Source organism: Apiospora marii, assembly GCF_038362585.1.
Source record: "Apiospora marii strain CBS 49790 chromosome Unknown utg000013l_segment0_segment0, whole genome shotgun sequence".
Classification (NCBI taxonomy): domain Eukaryota; kingdom Fungi; phylum Ascomycota; class Sordariomycetes; order Amphisphaeriales; family Apiosporaceae; genus Apiospora; species Apiospora marii.
In genome coordinates this window covers 3,199,045-3,219,401 of record NW_027117384.1, presented here as the reverse complement: position 1 = coordinate 3,219,401, position 20,357 = coordinate 3,199,045, and the positions used below count along the sequence as shown (strand labels likewise).

Genomic DNA, 20,357 nt, shown 5'->3' with positions numbered 1-20,357 from the left:
TCATGGCTTAGGCTCTCGGCGCGTGGGTCCAATATTGGGAGCCAAGAATTAGGAAACATTGCTGGATGGAAACGATGGATGCCAAGCAACCGATCGGCCAGGGTATAGTAGCAGCAGGAGTACCGTTGCAAGAGATAAGCACACCAGCCATGCCCGTTTGCCGATCTGGCAGCCGCCCGCCCAAGAGACAGGAGAGAGAGACGTAGAGAGAGCGCCACTACCAGAGCCCCCAGCGCTGGCACGTACATGCCTGTCACTGTCGCAGACTCCCTAGCCCTCCCCCGAGCCCCCTCATCCCCATCATCTCTGTAGGCGACGTGTTAGCGTGAGCTGCTAATAGATTTGCGGTGGCCGAAACGGCGAAACCAGCCAGTGCCGTTTCTTGTCACCTGGCTGATGGTGATCACCGTCATTGGGGCCTAGTACGTACCAGGCACCGTCGCAGTGGGCAGTGTCTTAAGGTTGGGAATAGTATCAAGTCTGACCCACCTGTGCCCGGATGCTGGTGTTTAGTATGAAGACATGAAGTACGCTATACGGGCAGGGGTGGCTGATAGGTTCACTCGGGCTGCAGACGCGCTTGGCGCAATTTCTAGATAGCCATGAGAGATGGGCCGCACAGAGGTTCGCGAGGCTCGAGAGGCCCCGGAGCTACGCCGCGCGTGTGCCACGGGGATGATGTCTGTTTGACGTGGGACAGGACGGGAAGCGATAAGAGGTAGGCAGCGGCAAGCAGAGGAAAGCAGAGCACAGCAGGCGAAAAGCAAGGCAAAAGCGCCGAGTCCAGATCGAAACACGGCCAAGGCCTTCAAAGTCGATGAAAATAGCAACGAGGAAAAACTTAGCTTTCAGGATATCCATGCCAGCGTCGCAAGGGACGGGCAAGGGACGCTGGAAGGGTTGCGCCGAAACGAAACAAAAAAGACAGGTACAGGTGTACTGCAGCTTAGCCTGACAGACGCCCGACCAATCGGGGGGCGACGCATCATGGGTGGCAGTTCACGGCAAGATCGCCAGGGCCGCTGAAGGGCCGTGGGCCGTTGGTTCTTAGTGGCTGGCCGCCGGGGTGTTGGCTGCAGGAAGGAAGAGAGAGAGGGCTCAAGAGATGGGAATCTAGGGATCCTGGAAGGTTTTCGTCCGACGACGTCAAACCTCCCAAGGCCCAGAGTGCTACAGGTAGGTGGGGCCCGGGACTCAATCAGACAGCTCCCCCTGCTAAGTGCCAAGCTCGACGGTCTGCCTTACAAGCTTACCAACAATCCCACTGCCACCTCGTAGCCAGGTAGTGGCTAGCGTGCCTGGCTCTTCCCCTGGCACTCTGGCAGCTATGGTGAACGAATGCGGCTCTTTGGAGATGGCCGTCGCTTGGCGGGTTCTTGGCGGGTTCTTGGCCGTGTCTTGGATGGCATTGGCAAAGCGGGCCCTTTCGAGATGATGGCCAAGAGCAGCACGTCCTGGGCATATCAAAGTGGGGGCGCGCCCGACAGCAGCCACATGAACTGTTTCGCACGTGGGGGCATGGCAGGCCTAAAGGGAACTGTAGGAAACACTTCAAACACCTGCACACACACTGGAAACCCTCCTTCCGAGAAAACCCGGCCAAGAGGGAGAGAAAAACAACAGCCATCTTCTATTTTGCTTCCATTTTTACCACTGCACCGCTGCGAGCTCCGCATGGCGAAGTTTTTCATTGGAGCCCGACGATAACGGGAGCGTATCACCAACCCTGTTTCATCTATTTTTTGCCTTTCTTTCTACTCAGGTTCCAAGAAGAAACGAGCGGCCGAAGATTACGGGCGGGCGATCGAGTAAGGTCCTCCCACAGCACCACCTCCTCCAATTGGCGGCGTCACACGCTCGACGGGCTTGCTCTCGACACCACGATTTGAACTTACATGTTACGGCGCAGGCGCTGCGCAGGCTCGGCAACCAGCCTCCAACCCTCCCTCCGGGTCCATGAAACAGAAGCTTCCATCAAGTCTATTCTCGATCGCCGAGAGCCTCCAACGTAGATGTGGCCGCAACAACGAAAAACACGCGCGCAGGTGGCAGTTGTCCAATCCGTCTGTCTGTCCATTCGTTTATTCACTTCTGTCCCCGCCAAACCATCGAGGGACTTGGGACCATGTTTGTTACCCCAAACCCCCAAACCCCCCTCCTCCTTCCAAAACCGCCAGCCGTTCCGTCTCCTCTGTTTTGACGTTGCGGTTTCCATTATGCCATCCACATTTGCCATCATCTGTGTTTCTGGGCCTAATTTAGTCGTGGGCGGGTAAGTGCAGGCCAAGTCTAGACCGGCGGCACTCGGGGCCCTGAGCCCAGTATGGCCCAGCATCCACTGTGCTATTCGATGGGTCTGTGACGCACCATCACATGCAACCTTGCCCTCCCCTAACATCTCCGACTCGACTCGCAGCTTGCATACCCAAATCGAAATGCGCATCAATGCGTACTTCCTCCACCAAAGAAAATAAACCGGAAGCAGGTTCGAGATTTTCTTATTAGTTGCGCCGAGTCTGCTTTTTGAGGTTTTTTATTCAGTCCCAATCGCATTGAAGATGCGACTTGGCGTGCATCCCTCCAGATCGATGTAGTATCTTGCGCCGTCTTGTTACGCGTTCTGCTGCGCCTGTTGTGTCTGCGCTGTCTGCCCTAGACTGAAGCGAGGGCGATCGACACCTCTCTGCAATAAGTCAAGTGGAGCCACAATGTCCATCACTTATATCACGGGCTTGGCTCCCTTGTCTTTATCTGCGCTGTAATGCATGCAGACGCTATCCGATGTGCTAACTTCTGACCTCATCCGCATCACAGCCTCCGGGCGTTTCTCTCGATAACCCGGACAAAAAGCGAGTCAAGGTAGAAAAGATTTAGGTATTCGGCCCATTGCAACAGGGCTGCTGCCGGCTCTCAAAACGTGACAACGCCCCCGCGCCGGCGTTGCGATCTCGGCCGCCACGGCGATAACTTCCAAGGCACAGCGGCAAAACTTCTTCTTGGAAAATTCTTTTTTTGAGAGGACTTCGTCATTGGGTCCCGGTGGTTCGAGTCAGTCAGGCGAGAATGCTGCCCCGCGAGGTTGCTTCTTCCCTATCTTTGCCGCCCGGAAGGCCTCCTGCAGCTGGTGGGTTTTCGATGCCAGCAATCTTAAAGTGGTTTGCTTGGCTGGCCCACGACCCAAAAGACGGGCCGCCACTAGTCGGCTTGGCTCGTGGATTATCATCTCGTTGATCTCGACCGAGTGCGCGTCCCCGTACGGAGTGACCTACGTCTCCTACCTGGAGATGAGGCCCTGGACGTGCGGACGTGGAACTGCCCCCCGTGTTGGGGGAGTGCTGGAGTTTTTGTTGGAGTTCTGCTGGAGGGGCAAAGGGGGCAACTGCACACGATCTCTGCTGCGCAATTGCACCAGCGTCTTTCTTATCAATGCATGCAAGCACGACAAATTCGCCGCTACTACACCATCTCAGTATTGAAGTTTTTAATGTTACGGTAAGACAGGTGAAGTGAATGAGAAATATCAATTGTCGCATAGGCCCTGGATCTGCCCTGTCCTTCCCATCAGTCAGCAATTGAAGTCGGGGTTCGATTAAGCTTCTTGCTTATCTTGCTTTTAGTCATAGTACGACGGCAGGCTTTTTGGCATTTCTTGGGCGTTTCGCCGAATTGCCATGGCGAACGGGTGATCGTCTTGTGCGATTTTCCGCCGCGCCTTGGCTCTCATCCCTTTCAGTCGGCTTGGCAAGGAGGGCTCCGCCCAAAGGCATCCATCCCCATGCACATGCACATGCGCCCGTGTGGCGTAGTTTCCTCCTCTGCCAAGCCAGGCGCAATCTCTTGGTTTTTTGGGCGGACGACCCGATAAGCGCATGCAATTTACCATCAATGTATTTACCTATTGATTCGCCTTCGAGCGAGGTAGACAGAGAGCGTTTCAGGCGTAGCTTGCCTCGCGCGACTGGCTCGATGTCGTGCGGCCTCATGTTGAGTGCTTTTCATGGCGCAGCTGCTATTTGGATCTACATGTTCGACCAATAAACGACGGCAGGGGGATCGTCATTGCTGTCACATTGGACTCTTTCCGATTGCATTGCCCAGAGATGCCGGCATTTGCGAGGCGAGTGTGCAGAAACAACGTGCATCACATCTGTGATTTGGTGTCGGCACACGCTTCGCTAGCATAGTCGTGTTTCACGTCTTCACTATTTATAGTGGTGATATAGGACCGCCAGTCTTAGTAGGAGGGGTAATAAATCGCGATATCACACGACATCATCGGGTGCAGGCGGGGAAATCTGGACCGGAAGTTCGCAGGTCCGAAGATAGGTGTGAGAGGAAGTGAAGCTGGAGTTGTATACTTGAGTTTTGCAAATGTAGCAAAGCTGGGTTTTCTTGTTATCCATCCTTTCTTATGGACAGTGGTTGCTATTCATGGAAACACCATCCAGATCAAGTAACCTTTTCGATTCAGACCAAAGTTTCGTCGACAGCAGCAAATACAGACCGAGCCAGTTTCTGACGGATCTCCTAATAGCCTGAACTAGAAAACACACATTGCCACCTCCATTGTTGGTACAGAATACCCCTGAGGCAACTGGATCGACGATGCCGAATTCCGTGACGTGGGCAGCAGCGAGATGTAACTGCATGCAACACATCTTGGCCGACGTCAGTCGTCTTCCAACGGGAATCCGGCACTCAGCTTTACGAAGCGTTCCAGCAAGTGTCATCCGTGGCGGACCTATTAGTGGTCACTACCGTGTCAATTCGAATTATCATTAACTGCAGCTTCGTGTCACACCCGACATGATAATACCCCGTTATCACCAAGCCAAGACAAAGGCCTTGATCAGGAACCCCACATGCACTCCATCCCCGGATGCAGCCTCTCTCCTCCGTTTCCACTGTAGCTACCCGGAAAGTCACGCATGTAGACCTGGAGGGGCAAGCAAGCAGTGAAGTTGGTGTGGGCGGCAATCCGTTGCCTCACTTCCCATCCTCCCTTGTTGAGTGAGTCCCACCGGCCTTGTCACCACCCCTTTCTACCTCGAGCGTCGACTCGCTGGCACGCATCGCCTTCAACTGGATGTGGTAGCTAAAATCGGCCGAGGTCAGGTCGTCGAAAGTTCGCAGGTAATTGCTATTATCATCACGAATCGTGGCACCGCCGTGCCCCGAAAGGGAGCCGCCCCGAGAGGCAGAAGCAGCAGCACGGGAAAGCTGTAGGTTGCGGATGAACTTACGCATGCCTGACAGAGTCGGGTTCGGGATCGGCCGAGGTGGGAGTTGCTGTTGCTGGCCACCGCCTGGAGGCCTTTGTGCTGCATGGTCGGCGCCCGCTTCTGCCGGGGCGAGGTCCGAGGCGCTCTCGCTGCCGACGACGCTGTGGGGTGGCGTGCGTCGGGCGCGGATCCAGGAGCTTAGGGACCTCCCGATGTCGGTGAGGCGTCCCACGAATTGGGCGAGGACTACCGGCATGGATAGGGCTACGAGGCCGACATTGATTTCAGCCATACTGTCCGCCATATCGTACAGTGTCAGTTTATGTTATTACTCAAAACCATCAGGTGCCAGGAGGAGGCTGGGTGTGCCGATTTACCATGTGGCGTAGACGGCAACCGTGGTCCACGAGAAGTCTGAAAAATCCAGGATGCCTCGTTTTTGACGAAAGATCAGATTCGTCAAGCCGGCACCAATGGCTCTGGAGACAAGTGAAAGAAGATGTCCTGTGTCAGCTGGATCTACCGTCTAATGGAACTCAGCTTTGCGATAATTACTCACAGAAGCCCCGTAAGAAAGATGAAGCTGATCCCAACTTTGCGTTTTCTCGAGAGCCGCAACTGGGGCACCTGGTGCAATGGAATAGCCAAGATGTAGAAGTCTGTGAGGACGCTGAAGTAGGCGGCCGCCGTGAGCAAGGGCACCGCGATGTCGTTGCATCGTTGCGCCATCCGCCCATCTAGCCAACCGTCGTGCTCGCTCGGCCAAGGGGCACAGGCCACTATCACGATGATAATGTAGGCAACGCAGAATGTGACCACGAGAGATATTCCGGTCCATACCATCGCTTTGATATGCGTAACGGGACGGAACAGGCGACGGTAAAGAAGTAGAAAGGACACCTTGATCAGGGTGATACAGATTTGGAGAAGCACCGAGTCGGCAAGAGAGCCCTGGGATGAAGTATGTCAGTTTGAAGGATCTCGAACAGTTGTAAATACCGTCACAGTTACCTTCATGTACTCCATATAACGTCGGAGGGAGACATCCCACAGATGAATTCCTAGTAAGCCCCCTCCCGGCATATCGCAAACTTCGAAGAGAAGTGGTTAGCAGCAGGCAAGACAGCCGAGACTCGTCTTTCCAAGCACTTCCTCCAGTGGGTACTTACGACTGAGAACAAGGCCAGAGTATGCAAGCGTGCATATCTACACTTCCCAGTCAAATTAGTACAAATCATACACTCCCTCTCCACAATCGGCATTGGACAGATTCATTACTGACTGTTGCCGCGATACAGAACCCTAGATTGAACCATTCAGTTAAATCAGTGCCCGAAAAGTCTAAATACACTGGCAAATGTGAACTAACAATCATCTACGCCGAATGAATGAGTTATTCGAAGTCGAGTGTAGATTCGGGCCGACGTGAACGTGATGACGAGCGCGGAAAGAACCGCAATGATGATGACCAACTGATACGATCTCGACTCTGGATCAACGAAGTTTGACTCGCGACCAGGTGGCGGAGGCACGATGGGGGTGTTGTCGAGATATCCGGGGTCCATTTCGAATAGCAGTGCGCATATCTATCCAAAAGCATAAACACTGAAGAGAAGAACCGATTGGAATTGAAATAAAAAAGCGCAGAGAGAGAAAGAGTGAGGCGGTTAACGACTCTACCCGTAAGGGGTCGCGACATATAAACGATGCCTACTCTGGCTAGCTGCTGGTTACACAACGTTTATTGGTTTGCCATGCAATATAGAGAGAACTGCACTCATCGCCAAACACGCCATCCCTTGCCTCTAACTCCCCTCCTTCTAATATCGGATACGGAGCGAGCTGCCCATATTCTCAGTGATGAGCTTTGGCACTTTGCCGCCCCAGTGACTCCTTCAAATGGGCCGATATTGGTAACCTGATTCAACAAGTTGCAAGCTGGAGTCTCCTAGGCAACGTGAACCTCATATCGTCAGATATACTGCCACTACCGGGTGATCTATTTCGTCCTCACATCAACAATATGTTAGGAATAGAAGAGACTTTCGAGGGAAACTACATGTACTTTATGCACTACTCTCGGAACCATTGTGGCACACAAGGACAGAAGCAACAGAGCTCTGGAGAGGATTGGTATTTTCAGCGGTCAGTCCCAGACGTGCTCATCAATACCTTTTCCTCTTTATTATTGCCAATTCTATCAGGTATCCAAACCCATTCAACAAGGGAGAAAGCAAGGCAATGTCTCCGTAGGAAGGAAACACTGGATATCCATATACGACCGAGCCTCTATCTCGGGCAGGGCCCGAGCCATGTGGAGTTCGGCTCGAGAAGACCCACCTTTCCGGAATGTGTTTCGCGGTCACGGCCTTGGGAAGCTCTACCGCATCGCGATGTCGTGGCCTTCCGGTGCGTCACCAACCGGGACCTCACTTGGAAATGAACACACAGCCCGGGCACGAATCCGGTCTGGTATGAGTGCGGCCCCAGCAAGTGACCACCATTCATACATCCATTGCTATCCAGACAGGGCCAGAGCAAGAGCAAACTGAAGAAAGATGCTATGAGAGCATCGCCAGAGTATTTGAAGAGATATCCTGCAGGTAAATCTTGTGTGCTTACTGTGCCTTGTCCCCGAAAAGCTTCTAACTTCTAATGGGCCAGCTTAGTATCACGATAAACTAATAGGGGGAATGTTTAGTGTCTGTAGTTGCCGATCCGCCGTATTCTTGAGTCGAGCCGGTACAGACATCACTTGGAGACCCAATCTCCCCTCTTTGACTGACAGGGAAAATGTCTTGTCTAGAAGTTGTAGTGATACGACATATGCCTTGATATTTATATCCACACTCCATTAAATCCAATTTTGTGTAACTGTACGAAGCTACCCCTTGCTATTTCATGCATAAAAGCTTCGCCCAATTCTCGTGTCTGCAGGATTCATATTCATATCTACTTGCTAGGCGATTACCCACGGGGGTGTGTCACCACACACAATACTTGCAGAGGGAGACCCCGGCAGGCATGGAAGGATCATCAATTAGCCGATGTGATACACGCCAACGCTTTCTCCCTGACTGCATCACCGGGTCGCGTTCTACCTGGCCAGAGATTGGCCACCCGTCGCCGACTCCCTGAGGCCCGCCGGATCAAGCGTCAGTGTCCCCGGGGCACAGCGTCGAGCTCGTCCAATCTCGTGGCACAGGGCCACCGCACGCACGCATCAGTGGATGGGATCCGACCCGAACCAAACAACTCATCAATGACCGAGCGTTCAATCGTTGTGACGCGTGCCTACTTGCTCGCCTCGCGCGCTTCTGTGTTGTGTCGCGTCGCAGCAACTGCACGCGATTGCGAAGCGGGGGCGTTTTGAGACATGTGGAGAGCTGGTCCAACGCCAACGAAGACGACATCATCAACCTGAGACGAAAGGAAAGACATGCGCGAGAAGAAAAGGTCCAACGGTCTTTTGACGACTCTCGATCTTTGCTTCCATGGCTGCATATCTTGGTTCCGATTTCTGGCTGCCGGCAGGAACCGCCATCCCTGCCTTGTCTGCCGCCTTCGTCCGTCCACTCACGTGGCGGGAGCTGGATGCACGTCGGAAAAAGGAATGCGAATCCCCATTCGACGGCTAGAAGAGGGGTGCCAACCAGTCAGGAGGGGGGAGGGGGGAAAAGACGTTAGTCGTCAATTGAGCGAAGTGGAAAAAGCTGAAGGTCTGACATGCATGTTGGTTGCTTTGCTCTCCCCTCCTTCCGTGTAACCCGTTCGCCGCACGGGTGGTGGTGACGAGAGCAATCGCCTTCTCCCCCAATGGTTCAACTCATCACCAGCACCGGCGCCTTGCAGGCAAGTCTCGATCCGGACAGCTGCAGCATCACTCGTACACACACCTTTTCCTCCTCTCCACCACCCACCTCGGTGGATTCCAGCCAGCAAATCGTGATCCGGATGTCGTGAGTCTCCCGACGGCACTCGACAGCAAAAGCTGCTGCGATGGAAATTCAGGAACCCCACGGCTGCTTACCTACATAGGTAGTCCTGGAATAGCGGTCTGCAGGTAAGAAGCAAAGAGCAGTTCAGATGACTAAGTAGGTAAGCAGCTTGGCGAGTAGGTAAGCTACATACAAGTGTCTGTCGGCTCCGGTAATTCTTACCCTGAGCTGAGTTACGAATAGGGGTGCTACCGAGAGGTAGGTAGTATTGAAAGCTGGGGTAAAGGTTGGCAATTCGACGGTAGGACAGGTGAGGAGGCAGGCAGGCTAGCACTGAAGCTAGGTGAGGGGACGCCCAGCCAGCTAGCAGCAGCAGGAGCCAGCAACTCCGCCACTTCACATCAATTGAAGATACGCGAGCCAGTGCGACCACGAGCTGCCACTCCATCCCACCCCCAAAACCCAATAACAAGGGTCCGAAGCCACGTTGACCAGAAATCACCACGACCAACAACATCGCATCATCTTTCTCGTTCTTGTTGCCTGCTGCTGCTGCTGCTGCACGTATGCACGCGCGCAGCTCCTTTTCGCCCGACGCTCGCTCGCTCAATGCGTGTGCGTCGCATCTCCCCTCTGCACGGCAGTCTTGGCGGGTAAGCCTGCCGACCTTGCCTTGTAAGACAAGATGGAAAAGACGAGAACAGCACACAGGTATGACATGGTGGGCGGGCTGACCTCGAGGGGACAACCAACCTCGAGAAAGGGGAGCGAAAGAGAGAGGGGAAAGAAGAAGGCAGGCCAAGGCGTGCCAATTGTTACTCACTCGCCGAGATATATAACAAACGGGCGAACATGTGCAGTATCACAAGGTCGCCCCGCGCTCCCGCGCTGGACCATGGTTCCTCCTCTTCTCCCTCTTCCCTCTTCTTGTGAATGGTGATCATATCCTTGGGGAACACTGATCGACAAGAGTCCGTCGCCATCGTAATCTACCTCCCTAGATGAAGTCGTAACAGGGGCGCAGGGCTACACCAAGGGGTGTTTCAATTCAGTCGCTCTCACTCTACCCCCACCACTGGAGACCGACAAGCTAGATCAACCTCGCTTACAGCCCGGGTCACTCACTGACATAAAAGCAACTCCGTCTTCCCGCCCCCACACCCAGTCGGCCCGCCCGTCATGCCCATCCTCCCGCAGCCTACAAGCCCCTCCTTCTCCACACCCACCGGTCCCAGTGCTGCCACCATCAACGCGATTCGCGCCGCCGCCGCCGCCACCACCGACGCAAACGGGCGAGTGGTCATCGTGCAGACCGTCACCGAGGCCCCCAACGTCTACACCACGATCGTCACCCTGGGCTCCGACCCCGTGCCAACGGACGGCAGCGACCCGCCACCGCCGCCGCCCTCTTCTTCCCACGATGGACTGAGCCAGGACGCGTTTGGCGGCATCATCGGCGGCGTGGTCGCGTTCGTCGCGATTGTGCTCGTGGTCCTCATCTGCTGCGGGCGCATCCGCATGCCGCGCTCGAGCCGCAGCGGCGGCAGCGGTAGCAGTTTCAGTTCGTCGTACTACGGCAGCGGCAGCAGTGGGTCCAGGAGGAGGCAGCGCCGGCGGCCCCGGGGAGGCGGTGGAGGGGGAGGGCATAGGAAGCGGCCCAAGTCCGGTGGTGGTGGAGGTGGAGGCGGCGGTGGAACCAGCCCGTCCTCGGCGTCGTCGTATTCACACTCGGACGATGGGGGCGGCAGCGACATGATGGACGACATGGCTTATGGTGATGGTGGTGGACCGCCGCCTGGGGGGCCACCTCCCCCGCCTGGCATGATGGGTGGGATGCCACCACCGCCGGGCATGCCGCCGCCCGCGGCCAGACCGGGAGGGTTTCCCGGGAGAATGCCAGGAGGCCCTCCACCACCGCCGCCAGGGGCGATGCCTCCTGGTGGTCCGCCGGGCGGCGCATTTCCGTTTGTGAGGCTTGGTGGTGGGGGACCGTCGCCCATGCCTGGACGGCCCGGGGGTATGCCGCCGCCTCCTATGGGCTGAGTCAATTGATATATTGGAAGGAGAAGAGGGTGAAAAGAAAGAAATAATGTCTCTTATGTGTTTCCTCTTGATATGCGTGACTGACGGGAGGAAGGAGACCGGCTCGGAAAGCGGGCTCTGATTGTGTGTCATGATTATGGCAACTGGCTTGTTTGCCCCGTACTGAAATGGTACTCCAGTGGCGGTATGGTCTCCCCTGCGAGCGATTGATCGCGAGACCAATCACGTCTTGTACGGAAACTGTAAAGTAGATGTAATATTGTTCCCTCTAACCTCTCGGCGCTTGAAGTGACGCTCTAAGATCACGGCCAGGGGACTTCTCTTCACTTCGTACCCTATGTGCTTCCATGAGCTGGAGTCAGGTACTGTGTCAATAATCTCGTTAATGTACTTATTATTAGTAAGTAAGTCATCAGTACCTCTTGCTAATCCCGCGACGCTAACCCCTCCAGCGCCTGCACCGCCAAGACCGCCGTCACCGCCGCGATGCTGCCCAGGACCACCATCTGCGTCCCCTCCCAGAGACTGGCTCGCACGCGCTTCCACTGGGCGCTCCTCCTCCTCCGTTGGTGGCGACGGGGGCGCTGCGCGTCGTCATCGTCTTGGAGCAGGTAGTGCTTGGTGAAGCCGAAAAGAAATAGCGCCAGGAGGCAGACGCCGAAGCTCCACCGCAGGCCGTCGCCGACTTGGTGGACGAAGAAGTAGGGGAAGAGAGGGAGCAGGCCGCCGAGGAGATAGCCGATGGATACCGAAAGGCCCACCATAATGGGCGACGAGGCGCGGTCACCGTACCCGGCCTCTGTGTCGGTGTCGTCGTGGTCATCTCGCGCTTTCGTTCGGAGCACATCAACTAGGCCCGGCAGGCCCCGGACGTGCGCCTCGACGGCCGCGCGCAAGTCGCCCCGAAGATTCAGGGGCGCCAGGTACTCCTCGACCACATCGTCGTCGGCATTTCCTAACGCGGCCTCCTTCTCCTCATCACCGCCCATCTCGTCGTCATCGACCGCAACGCCTCCACCCGACTTGGAGGCAGCGGCGGTAGAAGCGGCCTGCTCGCCCTTAGCCGCCAGGTAGCCCCCGATGCCCATGCTGATGCTGCCGGCGCAGATCTCGGCCATGCCGGCGTAGATGACCGTCTGCGTCCGGCCGAGGAGGAGAGGCCTGCCGTCAGGGCGAAGGGGACGGTCAGGCCGTCGGCGAAGCCTAGGGTGAAGTCGGCTAGGAAGCGGGAGAGTGTGGGCAATCTCAGTCGAAATCGACATGGTGATGCGCACTTTTTGGCTGCCGGGGAGGGGTGACGACCGAGGAGTGTGTCTTCGGTGAGGGTGATGTCGCTGCGCGAGGAGGATGTGGTGGATGTTCTTGCGGAGGATGAGAAAGAGGCATCACTGGGTGATTGACGCGTTAATTCATGACTCGGTGAGTCCCTGATGCCGTTGCAGACCTCCATCATTGGTATTATGTTTGACATGAAGAGGAGGGGATGAGGGCCTCGGTGTTTGAACGCGAACCACGTCTCTCCTGGCTCAATGGACACTTGGAACAAGAACGAGTCGCTATACTCAATTGTTTTCGAAACTTGAGTACGAGAGCTCGGACAGCTTGTTCAGGCTTGGGCTCGCGGCATCGACCTATGCTATCTGAACAAGGGAGGCAGTTAAGACGACAATAGGCGATGTATGTTCAGACCCCAATCTCCCAGGCAAGTGTTAATCCCTCTTCTGGAGAATGGATAAGTTGTTCCGACAGTCAATCAGGCTGTGCGTGACTTCGCATCCACCCCAGAAAACGGGTTGAACAGGTGAGACTTGCACTTCGACTTGACGTGCATAGGTCTTGGCAGCTCATTGGACAAGGCGAATCGTGGGCTGATGCGTCTTTTACCAGCACAAGATATGAAATCCCAAGGGATCTATCTACCTGGACGACAAAGTGGATTTACACCAGACGAAGTGCCATCTGAAAAGTCCACTCCCGTCGAGTCCAGCAGAACCCGGCATTGGGGTGGGATGGGACCAGACCAGGCACACGAGAGCACTAACAGACATCAGCACGAATGATACGGCGTCCAATAGCAGGCCCGGCAAAAAGCAGGTGCGCTGAGTGAACCCCTGTACGCCCGAAAGCTTCGCATCATTAGCGCATTGTTTTAGCGGATGGGGCAAATCTCAGCCAGTCCCCGGCTCCATCCCATGCGGTATGGCGGCTTACGGCACCACCAAAATCTCCCAGCGGTCGCTTTGCGGCTCACTGAAGTCCTCGAGGCAGACTCGCGAGGGCCAAAAGGCCTCACAACAGCCACTCCGATGGGCTACCGCGACAGCCCACAGTTACTGTTGCTCCACGGCGCTGCCGACTCCACAAACTGGGCAGGCCAGGCTAGCTTCCACCCCTCCACCGAGTCGGTTGTCGCCCACTTTTTGGCAGATCAGCCCAATGCTTGGCCTTTTCGACGACACGTGCTGGGAGAAGCGCTACAGACCTTCCTCTTCCCGTAAAGTGGTTTTTGCCATTGTTTGCTGACCGAACACATCTCGGCTTGATCCTTTGTGCTTTTGCGCAATTAGCACCAGAGAGGCTGTGCTGATCTTCACCGCACCACCGCCGCTGATTTGCTGGTCGCGATTGCGACGCCGCTTCGCTTACCATCTAGCAATCTCTCGATGATCCTGCGGATTGCAACGGCATCTGTCGCCTGAGCACTTCGGTCACCCACGGAACCCTGGCTGCAAAGCGATGTCTATACCGATTGCAGAAGGTGTATGCACCATGCAGCTGCATAGTACACCCCTCGCGGCACGGCTAATCGGCCACAGCCCGGGCAAATGGGCTGGTCTGTCAACATTGTTGAGGTCACGGAGGACCATCATAGCCAATACCAACAGCTCTCGGCCATGCAGGCTGGCAGACTAGCGAACCCGGCTAAGAAATATAGGCACGTTTTGTCACACCAGATCACTGCCGTCTTCAACGCCGCTCGCTCAATCTGATTGGTTTGATAGTAAAAAGGTATGGCAGCAAGGCAGATGACAAAGACACGACAGAGATGACATGACCTGTCAAACTCACTATAGGCAGCAAACAATTACGCCGGTCCTTACTCCTTACTTGATCATGACTCGCCTCTCGAATGGGCGACGGAGGAAACAATTTCAGCATGTACATGCATGCACCACCGGTGAGCAGGTGCTTTGCATAGTGGAGTCGCATTCCAGAATCCTTCCCAAGGTCATGCTAGTCTCGCTGCCACCCGCCATCTACTTTGCAAGCCATGCAGCCATGGGACCACCTGCCTACGCGGCCAACGGGCACAGCGGGCAAGGAAAGCTTTGCACTGAGACCAGAGGGAAAAATGTTTCTAAATGGGTACGACGCTACTCCGGGAACAACCTTACTTTGATCCCGGTGGGCCCCTGCGAAATTGGCCAAACTCGAGCGACAGGCGACAGACGGGACGGGTCACTAGCAATAGCGATTAGCATGATCCAATCCATCGGGGCCGAATAAAACCAGAGGGGCTCCCCCACGGCACTGAGTTTCTGTGTTGTCTCATTGCGCACCCAGCCCAGCCAGCTCAGCCTCTCGCTCCGTCATAGAGTCGCCGTCCAAGATGCGTTCGTCAGTCCTGTCCCTACCCCTCCTGGCCGTCGGCGCCGTCGCGCAGGCCGAGAACCTGTACACGGCCACGGCCACCAGCGATGTGTATGCCGCCCAGGCCACGGCCAAGACCCTGAGCAACACCAGCAATGTCAAGGGCAAGGCTTTCGACCGCTTCGTCGTTATTTGGCTGGAGAACACCGATTACGACATGGCCTACGGTGATGGTCAGTAACCTTTCTGCTTACTCATGCGTGCATCGATCCCCGGACCGCACAGTCGACTAACTAAACTTTGATGATCAGAGAACCTCAACTGGCTCGCCAAGCAGGGTATCACCCTGTCTGGCTACCACGCCGTCACCCATCCGTCCGAGCCAAACTATGTCGCCGCCATTGGCGGTGACTATTTTGGGATGCAGAACGACGACTTCAACCAGATTGCCCAGAACGTCTCCACCGTCATCGACTTGCTCGAGGACAGGGGCATCTCATGGGCTGAGTACCAGGAGGTGAGTCTCCTCCTTTTCTAGTTACCCACCTTACCTTTCTGGCACGACCACAGACCTTCTCACCATGATGAGATTACCCATGCCTCATACTTATCAGATGATATTACACTGTGCATGACAGGCGCTAACATGTTTCGCCGTAATAGGACATGCCTTTCAGTGGCTTCGCCGGCAAGGCATGGGTCAACCAGAAGAACGGCAAGAACGACTACGTTCGCAAGCACAACCCTGCCGTCATCTACAACTCGGCTGCCGGCAAGATTGACCGCCTGGCTTCCATGAAGAACCTCACCATGTTCTACGAGGACCTCAAGAACGACGCGCTGCCCCAGTGGATGTTCATCACCCCCAACATGACCAGCGACGGCCACGACAGCGACATCCAGACCGCCGGCGCCTGGACCCGCAGCTTCCTGGAGCCGCTCCTTGACGACAAGAAGTTCATGAAGAACACCCTGGTCATGGTCACGTTCGACGAGAACGAGACCTACTCGATCCAGAACCGCATCCTCGGCATCCTGCTGGGCGACGCCGTGCCCCCGGAGCTCGTCGGCACCACCGACAGCAACTTCTACAACCACTACAGCGAGATCGCGACCGTCGAGGCCAACTGGGACCTGCACACGCTGGGCCGCTTCGACGTGGGCGCCAACGTGTTCCAGTGGGTGGCCGACAAGACGGGCGACCAGGTCCGCGCGTGGGCCGGCGACGTGGAGCTTTCGCAGAGGTACTTCAACTTCTCGTACGCGGGGGCCTTCAATACGGACGGCGGCAGCCGGCGCTACCCGGCGCCCAACCTGGGCGGCAGCGGCGAAGAAGAAGGCAAGAAGACGCACAACCGCACCGTCCTGCCCAGCATCCAGGCGGCGTGGGGCGGGAGCACGGCGCCGGTGTATTACACGACCGGGCTGGAGGTTCCGGATGGGCTGAACCCGCCTGCTGGGTTTGCGCCGGTTGCGTAGAGGGATAGGGACGGGGATTTGTACATACAGATATCGGGATATAATGCAGTAGACTGTGCGATACTGGCATCCATATCTTCTCTCAATTGGTCATTGATAGTGACTTGACTGCATTGCTATGTGGACTCCAAATTGACGCGTGCTGACTTGGTTATCGACTGTCATTACTAGACTGCCATCCGGGCACAAGATGACTGTAACTTGATTCAGAGCCGTATGCCTTCACAAAACCTCCCTGCATTCCTTGAGTGTTACCTCTAATCATTGCTTTCTGCTTCTGGGAACGTGCAAAACGTGTAAGACGAGATCGGAATCTCCAACTCCGGGGAGAAACTCCACTTTCGCCGTCTCGGGCGTAGGGACCATTTTCTATGGACCGGTATCTTTCGGTTCTGCCTTCTCCGTGGTTGTTGACGCAGCCGCCATTGGTCTTCTTCTTTATCCTCGTCTTCCCCCCAGACTTCACTGCCCCAGACCAGGTCCCAGCTCTTCGGGTCGTCGCTGCCGGGGCATTTCTTGACCGCCCTCTGGATGCGCAGGTGCTCCGGGCCCTTGTCCTCGAGGTCGTCGAAGAAGGTGCGGTACATCTCGGTGTTGGCCCGGAAGCCCCAGATGGACGTCGACGTCGCCGTCGCCGTCGCTGAGGATGGCGAGGATAAGGTAGAACTCGAACTCGGACTCTGGTGGGCGGTTCCGCCGAGAGCACTGGGAAACGCCTGTGTCAAGGAGCCCCAGGGGTAGATGTGGGCGTTTCTGCGGGGCTGGATGTCCAGGGGGCGTCCTGGGGGGTTGAGGGCCGTGATGGCGGCGGCTTCGTCGAGGGCGTCGCGTGCGCGCTCGGTGTGGCGCCAGGGGTGGCGGGAGGACGGTCGCGGGGGCGCCGAGTACGAGGGGAAGACGATGTGGCGGATGCCGGCGCGGATCTGGGTTGGGGGATCACGAGTGTCAGTGCAATAGCTCCCTGAGTGCTGGGATCCGGGAATGAAAGAATGAACGCAGTGGGTTAGGTACTTACTTTGTCGGACAAATGCAGCGAGGTGTAGCGGAGGACCGGAGGAAGCCGTTCCAAGATCCCTTCCAGCTTTTCGTGATTGAGCGGGACTCCGTCGTACTTGAAGTCGCTGAGGGCGGTGGACAGCTCCCGGAGCCCGCAGACCGCATCTTGGGCGTCCCCTATCGCGCTGAGCCACCCGTACGTCGGGTCATCCTCATAGGCTATCCCGCCGATCCTTTCGGCGCAGAGAGGCAGGAAGCGGTCGCTCGCGAGATCGAGGTAGACGCAGCCGCGGTGCTTCAGGTCATGGGCGGCGGCGACTTGGGCGTCGGTGCCTTCCTCCCCGTCGGGGAGCCGCTGGTCCCAGATACGCACGCCCGTGGCACACGACACGAATTCGGATTCGACCTCGAGGGCGTACTCCGCCCGGTCCGCCCATGCGTGCTCCCGGTAAGGCGCGAAAGGATGAAACGAGCAGTTCGGGCGCGACGAGCCGAGCCGGGCGCGCCCGTCGCGCGGCCAGTACCCCATTTCGTCGATCTCCTCCTTTCTTTCCAACCACTGCTCCCAGGGCGGGACGAACTCCAGGACGTCCTGCGTCTCCAAGGGCGGCGTCTCGTAAATATCCACGCGTGTTCTGTAGTGGGCCAGCGCGACCTCGCGGGACCCGGCGCAGACGCGAAGAAGGGGGCTGACGAGTCGTCGCAGGGGCATGAGGCCCAGCACCAGCCATGGGCAGTCATTGTCGACAGTTTTGTCCTCGTCGACATTTTTGGGAATGATGCCGGAGGTGGCGTGGAGGGGGACGATGCGGCTGGCGGCCTCGGCCTTGGCGAACTCCTTCCAGACCATCAGCTGGATCTCGACGGGGAAGTCGGGGAACTTTGGGAAGGGGGTGGCAGTGGCAGTCGAACCGGCCATGGCATGTTCAGACATGGCGGCGGTGGTTGTGATGGTTGTTCAGTCGGTATGGTTCGCTTTGTTTGGTCTAAAGGTGCATGATGACATGGATAAGTGGGTGTTGGTCTTGTAGTTGCGGTAGGCACCTGTGGTAGACCATGTGCTTCATGGGCTTCCTGCTTGATTTGCTTGTTTTATGTGACGTTTGGTGGTATGGAGCAGCACTGGACGAATATTTATGTGGTTGGCTGGGCAAGTGGAAAGCAGAGGAAGAAGTCGTGAAAGAAGAAACGTGCCTCATGGCCTTGATTCTCTGGGGTAACAGTTGTTTGCTGGCACTTCGACCTGTTAAGGTGACAATTCAGCTGCCTTGCCTAGTCGCTCCTAAGGAATCCGTCTTTCATGATAATCAAGCAAGCTTGATGTGCCTGAGGAAGCACATTTGCATCATACAATCGCCATTCACATACTATTTTACAAGTCCAAGAATATGTATTCGCGTGCTTCTATTGTCAAAAGCTGTTTATCCATGTAGAGACGTTTACTGTCCTCGATCATCCCATCATGACCAGTGCGCAGTATGTTGCTTTACATGCCTGCCTGTAACTATTCCCAAGACTCATCGTCATTGTCGTCATCGCTACTGTTTGCGTCGCTGAAGCCTCCCTCGTCAATGTAGCTGCCCATGTCGAAGTCGCTTTCCTCCTCGCTGGAGTTGCCGCCTTCTTCATCGCTGTTGGCATCAGTTCCGTCGTCATTGCTGTCACCATCATCGTCGCTATCGTCGCTGCTTGTTCCGTCATCGTGATTGGCGTTGCCGCCACCCCAGACCAAGTCCCAATCTTCCGGGTCAGAGGCGTTGTTGACTCGAGTGGCTCGTTGGATATAAAGATGCTCCGGCCCTTTATCCTCGATATCATCCCAGAACGATCGGTACAACGTGTCGTTGGCGGCGAAGCCCCACATAGTCGACGAGGGAGTCGCCCCGAACGCGCCGGGCAGGGTCCGGGTCCAGGAAGGTGCCGGCCAAGTCTTGGGGGCGTGAAGAGGTGTTCCTAATTATCTCGAAGTCAGTAACTTGACGATTACTTCATCTTCTCTCTGAAATAACCACGCTGGCATAACCAATCTGTAATAATAATCTTTCTGGGATAAACTTACCGGGCGTGTTAATCGCCGTGATGTCCTGTTCCGGGTCGGCTTCGATGGGCCAAGGGTTGCTGGGATTCCAAGGCTGCGGAGGCGGGTACGACGGAAACACGACGTGGCGTATGCCCATGAGAACCTCGTCGCTCAGGTGTGCTGAGGCGTTGCGCAGAACAGGTGGGCGCCGTGCCAGGATGTCCCTAAAGGTGGATTCGTCGAGGGCGACGCCGTTGTACTTGAAGTCGGTAATTGCGTCCGACAGCTCGCGAAGTCCATAGTAACTGCGCTCTCGTGCCCAAATGTTATCCCACTGGCTGAACGGCAGGAATCGGTCGGTGGCAAGGTCGAGGTAAATGCAGCCACGGTGAATATCGTATTCGACATCATCGTCTGCCTCTCCATCCTCTTTGTCGCTGTCGCTCTTGTCGTTGCCTTCGCTGTTGCTGTCGCTGTCGCTGTTGCTTTCGTTGCCGCCAACGCTGACGCCGTCGCCGATGCTGTCGTCGTTGGTTTCGTCATCGCCGAAAGTGTCAATGTCATCATCCTCTACGGGACCCGAGCACATATCAGAGGCAGCTCTACACGTGGTCCAGTACTCGATTCTGTCGGACCATCCCTCCCTGCTGGCCCACACGGTTTGACCCCAGAAGCCGGCTTGTTCCCGACTGAGGTTCTGCATCCCCTCTTCCCACTCCTCATCCCACTCCTCAAAGGACTGCCACTGGATCGGCATCGGCATCTCGTAGATATGAATGCGCGTGCGGTAGTGTCGCAGCGCGACTTTTCGTGAGATCGTGTCAAGTACCAGGGCAGGACTGATGAGGCGCTTCAGGGGCATAATGCTCAGCGCCAGCCAGTAAGTGTCGTCATCTTCGGGCACGGAATCGCCGACGGATACGTTCAGCGGGACGATGCGACTTGCTGGTTCGGCTTTGACGAATTCTTCCCATATCATGAACTTGACCTCATTGGGGAGGCCGTCGTACGGGAATGGCGTAAGAGGTTCAGCCATCGCGCTGGTTTCTCGAGTGAACGGAAGTTGAA

The 20,357-nt window shown here is 56.2% G+C and overlaps 6 protein-coding genes across 6 annotated transcripts; 2 read left to right on the top strand and 4 right to left on the bottom strand.

Annotated features, from left to right (window-relative positions):
- Positions 1-4,986: 4,986 nt before the first annotated feature.
- Positions 4,987-6,065, bottom strand: PG985_016118 (NAD(P)-binding protein; the record flags this gene model as incomplete). Its single annotated transcript, XM_066835884.1, has 2 exons — positions 4,987-5,515; positions 5,782-6,065. The coding sequence occupies 2 exons, from the start codon at positions 6,063-6,065 to the stop codon at positions 4,987-4,989; spliced, it is 813 nt and encodes a 270-aa protein (XP_066677087.1).
- Positions 6,066-10,339: 4,274 nt separating this feature from the next.
- PG985_016117 (uncharacterized protein) lies at positions 10,340-11,203 on the top strand (the record flags this gene model as incomplete). The annotated part of the gene is made up of 1 exon (XM_066835883.1): positions 10,340-11,203. One exon carries the CDS (start codon positions 10,340-10,342, stop codon positions 11,201-11,203), a length of 864 nt encoding a protein of 287 aa, XP_066677086.1.
- A 425-nt stretch (positions 11,204-11,628) lies between these two features.
- PG985_016116 (uncharacterized protein) lies at positions 11,629-12,465 on the bottom strand (the record flags this gene model as incomplete). Its single annotated transcript, XM_066835882.1, has 1 exon — positions 11,629-12,465. The coding sequence occupies one exon, from the start codon at positions 12,463-12,465 to the stop codon at positions 11,629-11,631; it is 837 nt and encodes a 278-aa protein (XP_066677085.1).
- Positions 12,466-14,813: 2,348 nt separating this feature from the next.
- On the top strand, positions 14,814-16,273 carry PG985_016115 (acid phosphatase; the record flags this gene model as incomplete). Its single annotated transcript, XM_066835881.1, has 3 exons — positions 14,814-15,027; positions 15,106-15,311; positions 15,458-16,273. The coding sequence occupies 3 exons, from the start codon at positions 14,814-14,816 to the stop codon at positions 16,271-16,273; spliced, it is 1,236 nt and encodes a 411-aa protein (XP_066677084.1).
- A 257-nt stretch (positions 16,274-16,530) lies between these two features.
- Positions 16,531-18,203, bottom strand: PG985_016114 (uncharacterized protein; the record flags this gene model as incomplete). Its single annotated transcript, XM_066835880.1, has 2 exons — positions 16,531-17,196; positions 17,289-18,203. 2 exons carry the CDS (start codon positions 18,201-18,203, stop codon positions 16,531-16,533), a joined length of 1,581 nt encoding a protein of 526 aa, XP_066677083.1.
- A 570-nt stretch (positions 18,204-18,773) lies between these two features.
- On the bottom strand, positions 18,774-20,325 carry PG985_016113 (uncharacterized protein; the record flags this gene model as incomplete). The annotated part of the gene is made up of 2 exons (XM_066835879.1): positions 18,774-19,222; positions 19,329-20,325. 2 exons carry the CDS (start codon positions 20,323-20,325, stop codon positions 18,774-18,776), a joined length of 1,446 nt encoding a protein of 481 aa, XP_066677082.1.
- Between the last annotated feature and the right edge of the window lie 32 nt (positions 20,326-20,357).